This window comes from Salvelinus namaycush, chromosome 29 (genome assembly GCF_016432855.1).
Source record: "Salvelinus namaycush isolate Seneca chromosome 29, SaNama_1.0, whole genome shotgun sequence".
NCBI lineage: Eukaryota > Metazoa > Chordata > Actinopteri > Salmoniformes > Salmonidae > Salvelinus > Salvelinus namaycush.
Genome location: NC_052335.1, coordinates 10,495,366 through 10,514,916, shown reverse-complemented (window position 1 = coordinate 10,514,916; position 19,551 = coordinate 10,495,366). Strand labels below are relative to the sequence as shown.

Sequence of the window (19,551 nt, the reverse complement as noted above, 5' to 3'; positions counted from 1 at the left end):
GCCCGTAATTAATTTAGGCTTAGCCAAAATTGTTTATTATTTGGGGTATCAGGTTGATTATGTAGGTCTGCACACTGCAAAATGTATAGTACTTTAGATTAGAAATGCATTGAGATACTGATCTTTCATTAACCTGTCTGGCACCGGCGTTCCGCTAGCGGAACTCCTCCCACATTCCACTGAAAAGGCAGAGCGCGAAATTCAAAATATATTTTTTAGAAATATTTAACTTTCACACATTAACAAGTCCAATACAGCAAATGAAAGATACACATCTTGTGAATCCAGTCAACATGTCCGATTTTTAAAATGTTTTACAGCGAAAACACCACATATATTTATGTTAGCTCACCACCAAATACAAAAAAGGACAGACATTTTTCACAGCACAGGTAGCATGCACAAAGCCAACCTAACTAACCAAGAACTAACCAAACTAACCAAGAAACAACTTCATCAGATGACAGTCTTATAACATGTTATTCAATAAATCTATGTTTTGTTCGAAAAATGTGCATATTTGAGCTATAAATCAGTTTTACATTGCAGCTACCATCACAGCTACCGTCAGAAATGGCACCGAAGCAGCCAGAGTAATTACAGACACCAACGTCAAATACCTAAATACTCATCATAAAACATTTCTGGAAAATACATGGTGTACAGCAAATGAAAGACAGGCATACAGCGAAAACACAATATAGCATTATATTAGCTTACCACAATAGCCAGAAACACAAGCCATTCCCCAGCAGCAAAAGTTAGCGATCATAACAAACCAGCAAAAGATATAATTTTTGACTAACCTTGATAAGCTTCATCAGATGACAGTCCTATAACATCAGGTTATACATACACTTATGTTTTGTTCGAAAATGTGCATATTTAGAGCTGAAATCAGTGGTTATACATTGTGCTAACGTAGCATCTTTTTCCCACAACGTCCGGATATTTTTCTGGCACTCACATATTCTGACCAAATAACTATTCATAAACATAACTAAAAAATACATGTTGTATAGGAAATGATAGATACACTAGTTCTTAATGCAATCGCCGTGTTAGAATTCTAAAAATAACTTCATTACGATATGCAGTTTACGTTATGGCGAGAGCGTGCCCAAAACCTGGCCGCAAACTACTAGTTCACATGTACGACAGATATATGAAATAACATCATAAAATGGGTCCTACTTTTGCTGATCTTCCATCAGAATGTTGTACAAGGGGTCCTTTGTCCAGAACAATCGTTTGGTTTTAGAACGGCCTTTTTCCCTCTTGAATTAGCAAGCACACTTGCCAAGTGGCGCGAATCTCTCCATCGTCAACAAACTCAGAGAACGGAACACGGCAAAACTCCCGAAAAAATTTCAATAATCTGATTAAACTATATTGAAAAAACATACTTTACGATGATTGTCACATGTATCAAATAAAATCAAAGCCGGAGATATTAGTCGTCCATAACGACAGCTTATCAGAAGGCAAATCCAGGTCCCTTTTCGCGCTCTCCAGAAAACAGGAAACTGGTGACACGTCATGCCAAGAGCTATTATTCGAGCCCAGATCAAGTTACACACTCAATTTCTTCTCTCACTGCTTGTCGACATCTAGTGGAAGACGTATGAAGTGCATCTAAACTAATAAATATCAAGGACTTTAATAGGCATTCCCTAGAACAGTGCATCGATTTCAGATTTTCCACTTCCTGTCAGGAAGTTTGCTGCAAAAGGAGTTCTGTTTTACTCACAGATATAATTCAAACGGTTTTAGAAACTAGTGTTTTCTATCCAATAGTAATAATAATATGCATATTGTACGAGCAAGAATTGAGTACGAGGCCGTTTAAATTGGGCACGATTTTCCCCCAAAGTGAAAACAGCGCCCTCTGTCCTCAACAGGTTTTAACATGCCACTCGTGAAAAAAGCTCCAGCTGAAATGTCTTTGCCAGAATCCATTAATGAAATTGTGTAATGAAGCATATGTTTAACTGTATGAACCAAAGGTCTTAAGCCATGGTTTTACAAGGGTTGTACAACCCAGAATGAAGGGTTTGAAAGGATGAAGTGTCTGGTTTTGTGTTGATTTCCCTTACTTTAATAGGAGTATAGAACAATTTGATAGAAGCTATAATCTAATGCTTACCTTAATATGTAATGATTGTCACGGATCCCCCCGGTACTATTGTTCATTCTGTTCACCACTTCCAGAAGGTCTACGTCACCGGCTTTCTAGGCTTCACTGAACGGGATTCATTATCGTCAACCCCGGAATGTCTTGTCTGATTACACACCTGGTTCCCATTTCCCCTGATTAGTATGTTATATATGTGCCCTCTGTTCCCTCCGTCTTTGTCGGTTATTGTTCCCGTATCCTTTGGTCGTGTGAGTACCTATGCGTTGGTGCAGCTGTTATGCTACGTCCATTATATATTGTATATCACGGGTATCGTCCATGTCGTTCAATGAGGTTTACCCTCACTCTTGTTTGGGTACAACCCAGTGTTTTTGTATATGTGTTTGTTTTGTGTGTATTAAAAACCCCTATTGTGTATTCCTGCGCCTGTCTCCAAATCCTTTATACCAGCGTGACAATGATAATCATCACAGATTGAGTGATAAGAGGAAATGTGATGGAACATTTTATGTTTGTGCTTTTCTATTAACCAATTTATGTGTTCATGCAAGTAACTAATTCAACGAAACCTCACTATCAATATCTGCAATTTGGTATTACGCCCAGACCCTTGTTTTGATAATGAAAGATCTCAGCTTAGAGAGAAGAAGCTTCGTGAGGTATTGGTCTGTCAAATGCATGACCCAGTATTGGTCGGTCACATGAATGACGCAAATGTTAATTATTAATTAATTATGAATGATGAATAAGCTAAATCATGCAAATATAACTTGTCTGTATATAAGAGATCTAACAGGACTGCCCCGATAGAGCTCCTGATCGACATGTGTACTTGGTGCATTGAGTTGGTTGGAAACACTCCAGTGCGCTGATAATAAACAATGATTAATTTAAGATTAACTTTTTTTGATTTCACCTTTATTTAACCAGGTAGGCTAGTTGAGAACAAGTTCTCATTTACAACTGCGACCTGGCCAAGACAAAGCAAAGCAGTGCGACACAAACAACAGAGTTACACATGGAATAAACAAGCGTACAGTCAATAACACAATATAAAAAAATAAAGTCTATATCCAGTGTGTGCAAATGGACACTTCAAGTGCCCCTCTGTAGAATTTCCACAACAGTGACATTGCTTAAAGACTTCTGCCAGTGGTGCTCCCAACACCAGTCTACAAGATAGGCTGGAAGACATTGGCATAGGGCAATTGATGGGATAATTAGAGTATGGAATTTTGTAAACCTTGAATGAAAGGAACAGCATTCCAAAATCTGTTGAGCATTTTCCCACTGGAGATGTTTCCAGCAAACTGACTTTTGTGGTGAAAAGGCTGTGCTTGATGACATAGTGTACATAAAAAATTATTTTACCGTTAAATTCCCATGTACCGAGAAAAAAAAAGAAAAAAGTTACATGGGTTTCCATCATATTTTCAACTCTACTGATGGTTTTGTCACAAACTGTTGCGTCATGTAGCAAATGTGCCCACTCTGGTCTTGACACATGAGCTCTAGTCAACAGCTCATACATACAGTTGTGGTAGGCAATTACATTATGAGATTATTATGGATAAGAGCGATATTTACATTGTCAAACAGCCGCCAAGCATCGATCATCATGTCACCAGAATTAGACCCTCAATATTTATTGTAAAGGAGCATCAAGCTCACCACCTTGCGCTTTCACCACCCTCTGAAGTTCATCATAACTCATTTCATCTGTAGCTAATAAACTGCTGAGTTTCCACTGCCATTTCTCGCATAATTAATTTTAACTACACAAAAAGATCCCACCATGTCGAACGAACAAATTATCTGTAGGCATTTATAAAATTGCACCAGCATTTCATGTTTCCATCAGCTCTGACTTTTTTCCTGCATCAGGTAATTCATCTGCATGAAATGGTTGGATGGAAACATGGTTAATGTTGTGTAAATGAACCTATGAGCTCCAGCCCAAAATTAATGGAAGACGTAGGCATAAAACAGGGATTGGGTGTTGATTGTATTTTGTATATTTTATAGCCATTTACATCAATGTGTGATGGCATTGTCAGTGTGCCTCCCTGATTTGCACAAGTCCTCATATTCTAAAATCAAATGATTTCACCAACATGGTTGATTAACAGCACCAGGCGGAGGTGTCCAAACCCTACCCATTTGTGTTGACTCCTGGGGACTGCTCACAGGTGTTTACGGTCATTAGTGGATGGGCATTGGAGCAAGGTACACTGCTAGTGGCACTGGATGTGTGCTATTATGTACTTGATAACAACTATCCCACTGTGCCCCAGCATGGGAACTCCTACAGACCACAGTGTATCGGCTACCAGGAATAGAATAGCTCACAGTACGACGGTTGTGCGCATGTCTTTTTTCCACTGAACAATAGTGGATACTTTTCTGCTCTTGTATGTAGGAGTGAGAAGTGACAGGAGGAAGCACAGCCCTCCGGCTGATGTGTTCCTGTAAATGAATAGATCAATGGCTGGATGAGCCATAAGTGTCTCGTTCCAATGCTAATATGCTCTTAAGGCACTATTTATAGCTCTGTTAAATGTACTTTTAGTTTGTTTTTTAATGCATTTGTGCCTGCTTTTTGCTTACGGTACGGTATTTGTCTCGTTTGCCTTTAGTTCAACTACTGAAGTGCGTTCTGGTACACTTTCATTCTATTACAATTTATTGTAAATAGAAATGTCACATTGGGGATTGTGAAAAGTGCTTTATGAATGAAATACAGTTAATTAAGTAATGAGTCATTAGTCCATGTCCTTAGTAGTGAACTTCAAATGTTTATTTTACACTTGTTCTGTGTAACAATGGTTTTAACTCGACCCAAATGTAGACCATGGCAAAACAGCATGGGGTGTGTGTGTGTGCTGTCACCTAAGATAGTTGTAGTGTGTCAGTGAATGTGAATATCTATTGATTAGCTCTGGCATTGTCTGATAGACAGATCTGTGTTAATACCACTTAAAACAGACAGTGTCACACACATGCATGCTTTGTTTTTCTGAGATTGCAAATCGGAGTGTTCACATCAATTTCAACTGAGGCTTTAGTCTGATGTTTGGACTTCTCGGTTCATGAAATAATAAAAATAAATTCTAAATAACAATCCTATCTTATGTAGTCGTATCTTGTGAATTAATACATAATTAGACAATAGGGCTTTGTTTCAATGTGCTATTTAAAAATATATTCTTGTACATTTGACATGATATATGTTCTGAAATGCAGGCAATAGAAATTCATTATTTGAAATTCAACATTGTATCTTGAGTGTATGTGTAGGACAGGGAGGGGGTGGGATGGTAGAGAAGGCTAAAATATGCACGCAAAATTGAAATTAGAATGACCTCTGGGTCAATCCCCCTACCCAATGTGCTGGGTTTGTCACAACCCAAAACACTGGGTTGTTTTAACCCAGCAATATAGTCTAATTTACCCAGCAGTAGGGTCAAGTGCTCAACCCAAGGTGTTGGGTTTGAAGCACAACCCAAGCCCGCTGGGTTGAATTAACCCAATGCTGTGTTTGCCCAATATTGACCCAGTGCTGGGTTGTCAAAATTACCCCACATTTTTTGCACTCTGTCAATGAGGTTAGTATTGTGGAGTAACTGCACTGCTGTTGATCCATCCTCAATGTTCTCCTATCACAGCCATTAAACTATGTAACTGTTTTAAAGTCACCATTGGCCTCATGGTAAAAACCCTGAGTGGTATCCATCCTCACCGGCAACTGAGTTAGGAAAGACAACTATCTTTTGTAGTGACTGGGTGTATTGATACACCATCGAAAGTAATTAATAACTTCACCATGCTCAAAAGGATATTCAATATCTTTTTTTTTGTTTTTTTACCCATCTACCAATAGGTGCCCTTCTTTGTGAGGCATTGGAAAACCTCCCTGGTCTTTGTGGTTGAATCTGTGTTTGAAATGCACTGCTCCACTGAGAGACCTTACAGATAATTGTATATGTGGGTTACAGAGATGAGTTAGTCATTTAAAAATCTTGTTAAACACCATTATTGCCCACAGAGTGAGTCCATGCAACTTATGTGACTTGTTAAGAAAATTGTTAGTTCCTAAACTTATTGAGGCTTGCCATAACAATGGGGTTGAATACGTATTGACTCAAGACATTTCAGCTTTTAATTTTTAAAAATATATATAATTCCACTTTGACATGATTGGTTATTGTGTGTAGATCAGTGAAACAAAATCAAAATGTAATCCATTTTAAATTCAGACTAACACAACATGGAGAAAGTAAAGGGTGTGAATCATTTCTGGAGGCACTGTAGGTAGGGGTAATGTGGCTAGGCAAAAGGATAGATAATAGACAGGCGCAGCAGCGTATGTGGTGAGTGTGAAAGTGTGTGTGTGTGAGTGTGTGTTTGGCGTCAGTATGCATGTGTGCGCATGTTACGTGTGTGTGGGCGTATGTAGTGTGTGCGTGTGTGTTGGGGTGTCAGTGTAAATAGGTGTGAGTGTGTGGGTAGAGTCCAGTGTGTTCGCATAGAGTCAGTGCAAAAAAAAGGCCCAATGCAGTTAGTCTGGGTAGCCATTTGATAAGCTATTTAGCAGTATTGCTTAGCAATCTTAAGGCTTGTGGGGTAGAAGTTGTTCATGGTCATTTTGGTTCCAGACTTGTTGCATTTGTATGGCTTGCCATGAAGTAGCAGAGGACAGTCTTGGGTGGCTGGAGTCTTTGAAAATGTTTTGGGACTTCCTCTGAGCTTTGACACCGTCTGGTATAGAAGTCCAGGATGGCAGGGAGCTCGGGCCCAGTGATGTAGTGGGCCGTACTCACCACTCTCTGTCGAGCGTTGCAGTCGGTTGCCTTGCAGTTGCCGTACCAAGTGGTGATGCAGCCAGTCAAGATGCTCTCAATGGTGCAGCTGTAGAACTTTTTGAGGGACCTTGCCAAATCGCTTCAGCCTCCTGGTACACTCACTCATTCTCTCTACTGGGTTCTGTTCAATAGGGCACCCAACATTTTAAAATGTTTTGCAACGGATAAAGGTAATGAGCGTTTGCAATAGAGCAATGTTTTGTTTATCACGCTAACGTCGAGACCTTGACAAACTTAAGTGACGAACATGAAAAAACTAGAGACTGATAGTTATAGCTATGTTCAACAAGTACTCTGAGTGTACCAAACATTAGCAACACCTTCCTAATATTTTCCTTTGCCTCGCTATCTTTCTCGGTAATCAACCCTCAGTTGACATCTGCGATGTTGTAGACGATAACCATCTGATCACGTGTTTGTTAACTTGCATGAGCTGCACTTGAAGTTGCACGTGAGAGTGTCCACTGCTAGGTAAACAACGAGATTTCTGATGACGAACTGCGTGCGCAACTTTTCCTGATGGGGCCGGGAAACGTTTCCGTGTAGCCACCTTCACGGAATCGCTTCAGTCCACTTTCTCCCGTTTGGTGGCAAATGAACAAGGCCCTGTATTATTTTTCCTGTTGGCTTGCGAGCAAGAAGCAGAAGCAAGGTCAGGTTCCATTACGCGGTAGCAGCATAATCCTCGGCTTGTGTAATTCCCCTTTTAAAATGCCTTCTGGTGTTTCCCCAAAATGGACAAACCTGCATGACTCGCCACCAAGGGAGGGTGGGCTGGAGAGCAGGCTACGGCTTCTCACCGCCACACGTTCCTGGCTCTGGCACTCACCCCTTAAATCAATTATCCCAACACTACAGCCTCTACTGTACCTCATTTTCTCCAGCCCCGTCTCTCTCGCAGACACACACGTGTATATATACACACACACACACAAATACCTACATATATATAGCGCCTTCGCAAAGTATTCAGACACCTTGACTTTTTCCACATTGTTACATTACAGCCTTATTCTGAAATTGATTTAATCAAATAAAACATCTCAGCAATATACACACAATCCCCATCCCCATAATGATAAAGCAAACAGGTTTGTAGAAATGTTTGCAAATGTATTAATTAATAAACAGAAATACCTTATTTACGTAACTATTCACACCCTTTGCTATGAGACTCGAAATTGAGCTCAAGTGCATCCTATTTCCATTGGTCACCCTTGAGATGGAGTCCACCTGTGGTAAATTCAATTGATTGGACATGATTTGGAAAGGCACACACCTGTCTAGAGAAGGTTCAACAGTTGACAGTGTATGTCAGAGCAAAAACCAAGCCATGAGGTCGAAGGAATTGTCCGTAGAGCTCAGAGACAGGATTGTGTCGAGGAACAGATCTGGGGAAGGGTACCAAAAAATGTTTGCAGCAGTGAAGCTCCCCAAGAACACAGTGGCCTCCATCATTCTTAAATGGAAGAGGTTTGGAACCAACAAGACTCTACCTAGAGCTGGCCTCCTGGCCAAACTGAACAATCATGGGAGAAGGGCCTTGGTCTGGGAGGTGACCAAGAACCTGATGGTGACTCTGACAGAGCTCTAGAGATTCTCTGTGGAGATCGAAGAACTTACCAGATGGACAAACATCTCTGCAGCACTCCACCAATCAGGCCTTTATGGTAGAGTGGCCAGACAGAAGCCACTCCTCAGTAAAAGGCACATGAAAGCCCGTTTGGGCAGTTAAAGACTCTCAAACCATGAGAAACAAGATGCTCTGGTCTGATGAAACCAAGATTGAACTCTTTGGCCTGTTAAGGAGTCTTATGGCTTGGGGGTAGAAGTTGTTAAGAAGCCTCTTGGACCTAGACTTGGCGCTCTGGTACTGCTTACTGTGCAGTAGCAGAGAGAACAGTCTATGACTAGGGTGGCTGGAGTCTTTGACAATTTTTAGGGCCCCCCTCTGACACCGCCTGGTATAGAGGTCCTGGATGGCAGGAAGCTGGGCCCCAGTCAGTGATGTACTGGACCGCTCGCACAACCCTCTGTAGTGCCTTGCTGTCGGAGGCCGAGCAGTTGCCATACCAGGCAGAGATGCAACCAGTCAGGATGCTCTCGATGGTGCAACTGTAGAACTTTTTGAGGATCTGAGGACCCATGCCAAATCTTTTCAGTCTCCTGAAGGCTTTGTCGTGACCTCTTCACAACTGTCTTGGTGTGTTTGGACCATGATAGTTTGTTGGTGATGTGGACAACAAGGAACTTGAAGCTCTCAACTTGCAATTAATAAGTGTGCCTTGTTAAAAGTTAATTTGTGGAATTTCAAATCAAATTAATGTTTTCCTTAATGCGTTTGAGCCAATCAGTTGTGTTGTGACAAAGTAGGGGTGGTATACACAAGATAGCCCTATTTGATAAAAGACCAAGTCCATATTATGGCAAGAACAGCTCAAATGATCAAAAAGAAACGACAGGCCATCAGTACTTTAAGACATGAAGGTCAGTCAATACGGAAAATTTCAAGAACTTTTAAAGTTTCTTCAAGTGCAATCGCAAAAACCATCAAGCGCTATGATGAAACTGGCTCTCATGAGGACCCCCACAGGAAAGGAAGACCCAGAGTTACTTCTGCTGCAGAGGATAAGTTCATTAGAGTTACCAGTCTCAGAAATCAGCAATTAACTGCACCTCAGATTGCAGTACAAATAAATGCTTCACAGAGTTCAGGTAACAGTCACATCTCAACATCAACTGTTCATAGGAGACTGCATGAATCAGGCCTTCATGGTCAAATTGCTGCAAAGAAACCAATACTAAAGGTCACCAATAAGAAGAAGAGACTTGCTTGGGCCAAGAAACACGAGTAATGGACATTAGCCCGGTGGAAATCTGTCCTTCGTTCTGTGCATCAAAGCTGGGACCGAGGAGACTGAAAAACAGCTTCTATTTCAAGGCCATCACTGTCAAATGACCATCACTAGCACAGAGGCTGCAGCCTAAATACAGACTTGAAATCATTGGCCAGTTTAATAAATGGTACACTAGACACTTTAATAATGTTTACATATCTTGCATTACTCATCTCATATGTACAGTTGAAGTCGGAAGTTTACATACACTTAGGTTGGAGTCATTAAAACTCGTTTTTCAAACACTCCACAAATTTCTTGTTAACAAACTATAGTTTGGCAAGTCGGCTAGGACATCTATTTTGTGGATGACAAGTCATTTTCACAACAATTGTTAATAGACAGATTATTTCACTGTATCACAAGTCCAGTGGGTCAGAAGTTTACACACAGTAAGTTGACTGTGCCGTTAAACAGCTTGGAAAATTCCAGAAAATGTCATGGCTTTAGAAGCTTCTGATAAATTATGTCAATTAGCCTGAGTCAAATTGGAAGTATACCTGTGGATGTATTTCAAGGCCTACCTTCAAACTCAGTGCCTCTTTGCTTGAAATCATGGGAAAATCAAAAGAAATCAGCCAAGACATCAGAAAGAAAAAAAAGACCTCCACAAGTCTGGTTCATCCTTGGGTGCAATTTCCAAACACCTGAAGGTACCATGTTCATCTGTACAAACAATAGTATGCTAGTATAAACACCATGGGACCACGCAGCCGTCATACCGCTCAGGTAGGAGACGCGTTCTGACGCGTTCTGTCTCCTGAGAGATTAATGTAGTTTGGTGCGAAAACTGCAAATCAATCCCAGAACAACAGCAAAGGACCTAGTGAAGATGCTGGAGGAAACAGGTACAAAAGTATCTATATCCACAGTAAAACAAGTTATTTTTCGACATAACCTGAAAGGCCACTCAGCAAGGAAGAAGCAACTGCTCCAAAACCGGCATAAAAAAAGCCAGACTACGGTTTGCAACTGCAAATGGGGACAAAGATCGTACTTTTTGGAGAAATGTCCTCTGGTCTGATGAAACAAAAATAGAACTGTTTGGCCATAATGACCATCTTTATGTTTGGAGGAAAAAAGGGGAGGCTTGCAAGCCGAAGAACACCATCCCAACCGTGAAGCACGGGGGTGGCAGCATCATGTTGTGGGGGTGCTTTGCTGCAGGAGGGACTGGTGCACTTCACCAAATAGATGGCATCATGAGGCAGGAAACGTATGTGGATATATTGAAGCAACATCAAGACATCAGTCAGGAAGTTAAAGCTTGGTCACAAATGAACAATGAACAAACCCCAAGCATAGTTCCAAAGTTGTGACAAAATGGCTTAAGGACAACAAAGTCAAGGTATTTGATTTGCCATCACAAAGCCCTGACCTCAATCCTATAGAAAATTTGTGGGCAGAACTGAAAAAACATGTGCGAGTGTAACAGTATAGCTTCCGGCCCTCTCCTCGCCCCAACCTGGGCTCGAACCAGGGACCCTCTGCACACATCAGCCACAGTCACTCACGAAGCATCGTTACCCATCGCGCCACAAAAGCCGCGGCTCTTGCAGAGCAAGGGGAACAACTACTTCTTGGTCTCAGAACGAGTGACGTCACCGATTGAAACACTATTAGCGCGCACCACCGCTAACTAGCCAGCCATTTCACGTCGGCCACATGAGCAAAGTGGCCTACAAACATGACTCAACTCACCAACTTAATGTGGGAAGCTTGTGGAAGGCTACTCGAAACATTTGACCCAAGTTAAACAATTTAAAGGCAATGCTACCAAATACTAATTTAATGTATGTAAACTTCTGAACCACTGGGAATGTGATGAAAGATATAAGTTGAAATAAAGAATTCTCTCTACTATTATTCTGACATTTCACATTCTTAAAATGATCTGGTGATCCTAACTGACCTAAGACAGGGAATTTTTACTAGGATTAAATGTCAGGAATTGTGAAAAACTGAGTTGAAATGTATTTGGCTAAGGTGTATGTAAACTTCCGACTTCAACTGTATATACTGTATTCTATATCTCAGTGTATGCCGCTCTGACATTGCTCGTCCATATATTTAAATATTCTTAATTCCATTCCTTTACTTAGATGTGTGTATTAGGTATTTGTTTTGACATTGTTAGATATTACTGCACTGTCGGAGCTAGAAGCACAAGCATTTCGCTACACCCGCATTAACATCTTAACAAATAAAATGTAAATGCTAATAAAATGTCATTTGAGATTTTTGGTTCCAACCGCCGAGTCTTTGTGATACACAGAGTAGGGGAACAGATGATCTCCGCATGTGTGGTTCCCACAATGAAGCATGGATCAGGAGGTGTGATGGCGCTTTCCTGGTGACACGGTCAGTGATTTATTTAGAATTCACAGCATACTTAACCAGCATGGCTACCACAGTATTCTGCAGCAATAGTGGGACTATCATTTGTTTTTCAACAGGACAATGACCCAAAACACACCTCTAGGCTAGTTGACCAAGAAGGAGAGTGATGGAGTGCTGCATCAGATGACCTGGCCTCCACAATCAACCAACCTCAACCCAGTTGAGATGGTTTGGGATGAGTTGGACCGCAGAGTGAATGAAAAGCTGCCAACAAGTGCTCAGTATATGTGGGAACTTCATGAGGTGAATACCTCATGACGCTGGTTGAGAGAATGCCAAGATTGTGCAAAGCTGTCATCAAGGCAGAGGGTGGCAACTTTGAACAATCTAAAATAAAAAATAAATGTTGATTTGTTTAACACTATTTTGGTTACTACATGATTCTACATAGTTTTGATGTCTTCACTATTATTCTACAATGTAGAAAATAGTAAAAAATAAAGAAAAACCCCTTCAATGAGTAGGTGTACTAAAACTTTTGACCGGTAGTGAGTGTGAGTGTGAGTGTATATATATATATATATATATATATATATATATATATATATATATATATATATATATATATATATATATATACACACATACACACACACACACACACACAAACAAAAACAAATGCAGACACACACAAACAAACACAGACACACACAAACAAACAAATGCAGACACAGCCATATCAAGGCTGCCAGCGCCATAACGTTTCAGTGTGACTCACCTTCTCCTCTCGCCCCATGCCAAAAACACGCAACATACACTCACCTCACCTCTCCCCCTCCACATTCACATCCCTCCCTCCCTTGTTCCAGATTAGTGTGATGCAGTATCTAAAACCACTGTAATCAAAAAAATCCCCCAGGGGATTATTAAATACTAGAAACTAAGCCATAATAAAAACCTTTGATTTATTTTTCAGTTCTACTTTGCTTTTTAGCATTCAAATCTTTTTTAAATATACAAAAAAAAATGTCATTCCAGATAACTTGCAGAGACGCACAAACAATGACTTCATCTCATCTGCCTAGACCCGCATGCTCACACCCCCACCCCGAGTGCCTGCATTACTGTTTGCCACTTGGCCTTAAATTGTACCAATTCGTTTTTCTCGGTAGCCCATGCTATTTCGATAATAAATAATTAGATTGTGTTATTGATGCTTTTAGTGTACGTTTTTTCAAGATGAGTGATGAGAAGAGAAGCGTCCAACCGATTGGGTATCTCACTACACTCCCATATGCCATGTCTTGAAATATGCAGACTGACGGAATAAAAGGTTTACATTGTAATACTTCTAACAGCCAACTTTCTAGCTCCGCCCATGACTTTTGGACTTTATAGCATTCCCAGAAAGCACGGATTATCGAGTCATTATTGGTTTTATACTTAAGACATGACTCTGCCATTGTGCTGTAGAATTTGAGAATTTTGTCTCTTGTATAATAAATTCTATAGTTTATACTGGATTAAGTGTATATTTTTGTTACCTGTAATTTTGTCATTTATGCTTCAACTTTCCCTCCATCTTCTGCCAACGTCAGTTCTTTTCAAGTCTTAGTTCCAATAGTTTAAAAAAAAATCTAAAACATTGTCCATTGGATATGCTCTCTGCAAATATTCCCTATCATACGAATACCCTTTTCTGACTCAAATAAGGTTCCCTCAAGGTTTCTCTTATCTTCAAAAGACCTCAAATCGAAATGTCATGATATGCAATTTTTAAGTTGCATGTATTTGAAACTAGCATTCAGTTCTAATGTACCATAGAATATTAATTATGCTACTGGAAAAAGAATAGTAGATGTACAGTATTTGGCCAATATATTCCTCCTGCGATTTCACCTTGCATTCCTTCTCCCCCACACAAAAGCAGTGTCAAGTCTGCAGCTTTACATTAACATTGGGGGCCTGAAAGAAATTAAAATCGTTTAAAAGACCCGAAGCATTTGAGTAAGTGCCTGTAACAAAGTACAAGTGAAAAACAAATTGTTCCCTCGCCAATTTGGATCATGTCCCCTTGTAAGGGCTAATAAAACCATGAGTTTTGCAATAAAACAGTACTGCTTTCAAATTAAGCAGAACTACAGGGACAGCAGTACAACAGTTCGCATTCATCATTAGGACAGTCAAAGGAGAAATTAAATCTCTAAAACACACATTTTAATTAGATCAGAGTGAGGGTTAATGACTCAAGTGAGTGATGGGTCAAAAAAGAAGAAGATAACAGAAGCATTCCAGTCCATATAATGATTCTGTGAATGAAGAAAAATATCATTATATATTGTTTTTTATTTGATCCCTGTGCTTCATAGTCTAGTGTACCAGCAACATACTTTGTAGCTTTTTTTTAATAGAAAAAAATGTATTTCTAAGCACGTAATATTGCTGAATAGCCAATAAACCTAATTTACGACAACGGTCATCATTAAGCGTCATCCAGCTCTGATCAACATCAGCACCTCTGGTGAACCCAGAAGTACTAAGCGAAGAGATAATGATGAGGAGGAGAGAGAAGACCAAATCAGGCGGAAGATAATCTATGCATCTCACAAACACTGGCCTAATTACACACAGCTTTAGATGGGGCACATACTCAGGATTAGAAAAAGCCTTGGATAATAATAATTCTCATCCATCTATATAGACTACCCTGGTGCCATCCCCAGCCCATATCTCCATGCTCTGCCCCAGGTGGCCGAGGCTGAGGTGGAGCGCTTGGGGAGACTCTAGGATGTTAGGTGGGCGTCTCGGTCACACTGAGCTTATTCCTGGAAACAAAACTGTGCTCTCATATGACCAGAGCATGTAAAATAGCCATGATTTTAGATTATAAAACATATTGTTTGCCAGGAGAAGGGATGAACAAAAGGAATGGGGGGGGACAAAAGAGGAGAGGAGTAATGAGTGGGGCAGTCTGCCTGCAGTGGGCAAGAAGACATAAACAAACAAAAAATAAGATAATCCCCCTCTGGATTAGAAGTAGTAAAATTTTCAGTACATAATCTTGTCAACTGGCACTCGTCTCAAAAGGACCCTATTGCGTTTAAATTAGTTAACGCTCTAAATGTTCAAAGTGCTTGACAATACAAATCCAATATACTTTGAGAGTAATATAAAAATATAAATAAATGACTCATCCTCCAATTATAGATAGGGAAACACTTGTAGTGTTAAAGTGTTGAAAATGTGTTAGTGTTCAAAATAAGTGTTAACTCATATTCCAATCATGGAGGCCTAGATTGAAGAAAACACTTCAACACTTAACACTGACAAAACTTCCTCTTATAAGACGATGCTTCAACTCTCAACACTTTCAGTGAGGCCCCCAAAGGATTCTGCTAGCTGTGGCTGGTAATGAGAAACAGACACTCAATCTCCATTGGGCCAAATGTGTCACAAAGAAACTATAAATAGCCGGAAACACAACCTTCCAAAGTGTCTGTTACCTTGTGTCACCCTCAGAGTGTTTAAAGATGCAAAGTCCCCTGTTTTAGGGATCTGCGTTCTGGTACCGGTTCCGACTGACATTTTCACTTATAAATGAATCTGTCGACACCATAGATGGAAATGGCTTGCTTGAGCGTTAGACCTGATTCTCATGGACACAGGAGTATGTCTCTTCTGCCTGTGTGAAGCAGAATGTGAAATTTGACACCATTTGAAGCTGGGATGTCCCTCCTACCATTTCATTCACTCTTCCGACTGTTCATTAACTACTGGCTGAACCCTACATCACAGCCACTAACATCGTAGCGCAGCAGGAGCGTGATTTCGTCGCTGGAACACATTCAGGGGTTAAAGTACGGTTCGGGGGTACGGTTCGGTATGGCGTCCCGGTAAAATAAATAGTGGGGGTACGCCGTACCAGTAAAATGTGAACCTGTCCCAATTAATACAACACCATTATTTAACATTACAGCATGTCAGCAGGGATCCTCAAATAGATTCAGACGCAGGCCGATTTTTTCCGTGAGCGTATGGTCAGGAACATAATTACAAACAATTTGTAGACTGCAAGAATCACAAACAGATAAACATTTTGACACAAACATGATCATTTCAAACTTTGCTTACATTTGTATGTGATCATGTGTCTATATTATGCATGGGAATACTTGGGAACAGATTTCCAAAATTAAAATAACTGGTGTTTTTACAATATTTTATGTCCGACAATGAAAATTTAAAAAAAACAAATAAATCACTTTTTTGTTCAGAAAACTTGGGGGGCCAAATAAAAGAGCCACCAGTTGGGTAACCCTGATGAATACTACAGTGAATACTATAGTATTTATACCACAGTATTTTTCCATGTGGGTATGTTATCAAAACAAGAACATAAGGCATAAAGGCTTCATAATTCATAAAGATCATGTTAACTGACTGATATTATCTCAGATCAAAACGTAAAAGATATCCTAAGCCTGTGTTAACCTCAGACCTTATTTTCTGTATTTATCCCAAAACACCATTCTTTCCCCATTAATTTCCCCCATAGGAATGGCTGAACGAACCAGAGGTAACTCATTTACGTTTTTAAGGACTACAACCTGGCAAGCTCTATATAACAGTAATCAGGGTTCAAATAATAAATACAAAACTATTGCCATGGTCGACAGTAGTTTTCCCCAGTGACGGGAGCATACCTGGCTCTGTGCAGTTCTTCGACTCGGTCTCGTTGTCGTTGTCGGCTTCATGTCCCATGAGCTTCCTTCCCCAATGTTCATGCTGCTCGTGTCCATTTATTAATGTTATTCCATAACCTGGAAGAAAAGAGGCATCCTTGCTCATAGAAAATCATAGCCGTGTTACATAAAGAAGTTGAGTAACATCAGTGTTATTAAGTACTTAATTAAAAGTACTTTAAGATACCCCCCCCCCAAAAAAAACTGCTTTAGTAGTATCTGTACTTTACTATTTATATATTTGACAACTTCTACTCCACTACATTCCTAAAGAAAATGTTTACTCCCATATATTTTCCTTGACACCCAAAAGTCCTTTTAACATTTTGAATGCTCACGCAGGACAGCAATAGGATTGTATTCACGCACCTGGCAATATAACGCGTCGTCATCCCTACTGCCTATGATCTGGCCAACTCACTAAACACAAATACTGCATTTTGGAAAATAGTGTCTGAGTGTTCCCTTGGCTGTCCGTAAAAGTAAAAAACAATAACAACGTGCCATCTGGTTTTCTTAAAATAAACAACTTGATGTATAGCATTTACTTTTTCCACCACTGTACTTAAGTACATTTCAAACCAAATACTTTTAGAATTTTACTCAAGTAGTATTTTACTGGGTGACTTTGAGTCATTTTATATTAAGGTATCTTTACTTTTAGTCACGTATGACAATTGAGTACTTTTTCTAACCACTGAGTAACATTGAACCAATAACCAATGTATCTGTGAAAAAGGTGCTGAAGAATAGATGCATTCATAAATCATGATAATGTTGATCATTTGAAACGAAATGGATATGCATGGAAATTCTACCACAAACTAGATTGATAACTAATCGCATTGGAGGATGGAGTAGGCTTCAATACCATTAATTTCCCCCATCCTTTCAGGTTTGAATGTTAAGGGTTTCAAGTGGGATGAATACAAAATGAGAACTGTTTAATTCCCAATTACTGGATGCAAATCACCCATACACACGGCCAACTTGCGACGCTTCCTGCTTTCCATCAGTCATATCTCGAAGGTTTTCAATGAGATTAGGAATGTGCAAAGAACCCAGATTTACAAACTGTCAGTGTTTGTAACCCCAGTTAGATTATAGGCTCACTGATTTCAACCACCAACAGAAAAGGATTACCGGTAGTGTCTTAACCGAATGACTGACTAACATTTCCCTTAGGGTATTGATTTTTGGTCAAGTCACGGTCAAGAACTGAACAGACCAACCAGACTCGAGCTTTGAGTTAAGACATTAAGATTGCGTTACGACATCTGAATTCTATAAGAGATAGAAGCCTCAGGATGAAACCATGAAAATTGCAAGGCAGATCAAGCTAGGTGCTTGAAAACCCAAACTCATTTGCTTCCTTGAAGCAGATACCAAAGACATTACCCTACGTAATTTTCACATGGATAATTGGGTAATATTTGGTTGAGACGTAGATCAATGAGATGACAACCTATATTCACCCACTCAAAAAGACAGTCAACAATGTAGTTAAGTCTCCAATGTGTTGTCACTATGCTTTCAACCATCTAAAAGCACAACCAAATTCCAATGGAAAAACAAATGAGAATTCAACATCAGATATTTCATTTATTTATACAGATTAATGCGATATCACAGGGCTTCATCTAATAGGAGAACCAAATGTGTATTTTTCATTCCTTTATTTAACTAGGCAAGTCAGTTAAGAACAAATTCTTACTTACAATGATGGCGTACCCCAGCCAAACCCTAACGACCCTGGGGCAATTGCGCGCCGCCCTATGGGACTCCCAATCCCAGCTGGTTGTGATACAGCCTGGAATCTAACCAGGATCTGTAGTGATGCCTCTAGCACTGAGATGCAGTGCCTTAGACCAATGCACCACTCGGGAGACCGAGTGACTTGGATTGCAGTTGAGATTACATTAAAATTACATGGTGCAAGTGATTCTGCACAGATTATTACCGCAATTGTGAAGATCTCCACAGACCTGCGATGATGACCTATGCATGCTACTATATATTGAACATGCACGCCTTAGATTATTACATGAGAAGAAATGTGGCCATGGATTTTAAGGTTGAACGTTACATTGGTTTGTAAAATGGCCTCAATTTAAGCTGTATTTACTGCATTACAAAAGTAATATTGAACTGTGTTTTGATGACAACGCAACCAAAAATCAACATTTAAAAGGATATTTATCTACTACTTGGATGTTTCCATACGAGCCACTGGCTTAATCTCATTCTTTAACTTTTATTTTTGGTTGAGTTGGAGACATGAATCCAACACATAATTTGTTAACTTGTCGACAAGTCAAAAAGGCTATTTGTTGTATTTCAAAAGTGATATTGAGCCAACTTGATAACTGTGGGAAGCATTGACGTCAACATGGGCCAGCATCCCTGTGGAGCACTTTCAACACCTTGTAGAGTCCATGCCCCGGCGAATTAAGGCTGTTCTGAGGGCAAAAGGTTGATAATTTGTTGTGTTGACAACCAAACACAATAATATCATTAAATGTCATCAAATTTGAAATCAACCAGAGCTTGAAACCCTAGGCCTATTGTATTGT

At 39.9% G+C, this 19,551-nt stretch overlaps 1 protein-coding gene across 1 annotated transcript in view; it reads right to left on the bottom strand.

Annotated features, from left to right (window-relative positions):
- The window catches only part of LOC120023897 (sodium/potassium/calcium exchanger 4-like), a 70,241-nt gene that overhangs the window by 43,763 nt on the left and 6,927 nt on the right, over positions 1 to 19,551 (bottom strand). The window contains exon 2 of the mRNA XM_038967998.1: positions 16,940 to 17,056. Coding sequence (XP_038823926.1) covers positions 16,940 to 17,056 — 117 coding nt within the window. The remainder of the gene's footprint in view (positions 1 to 16,939; positions 17,057 to 19,551) is intronic.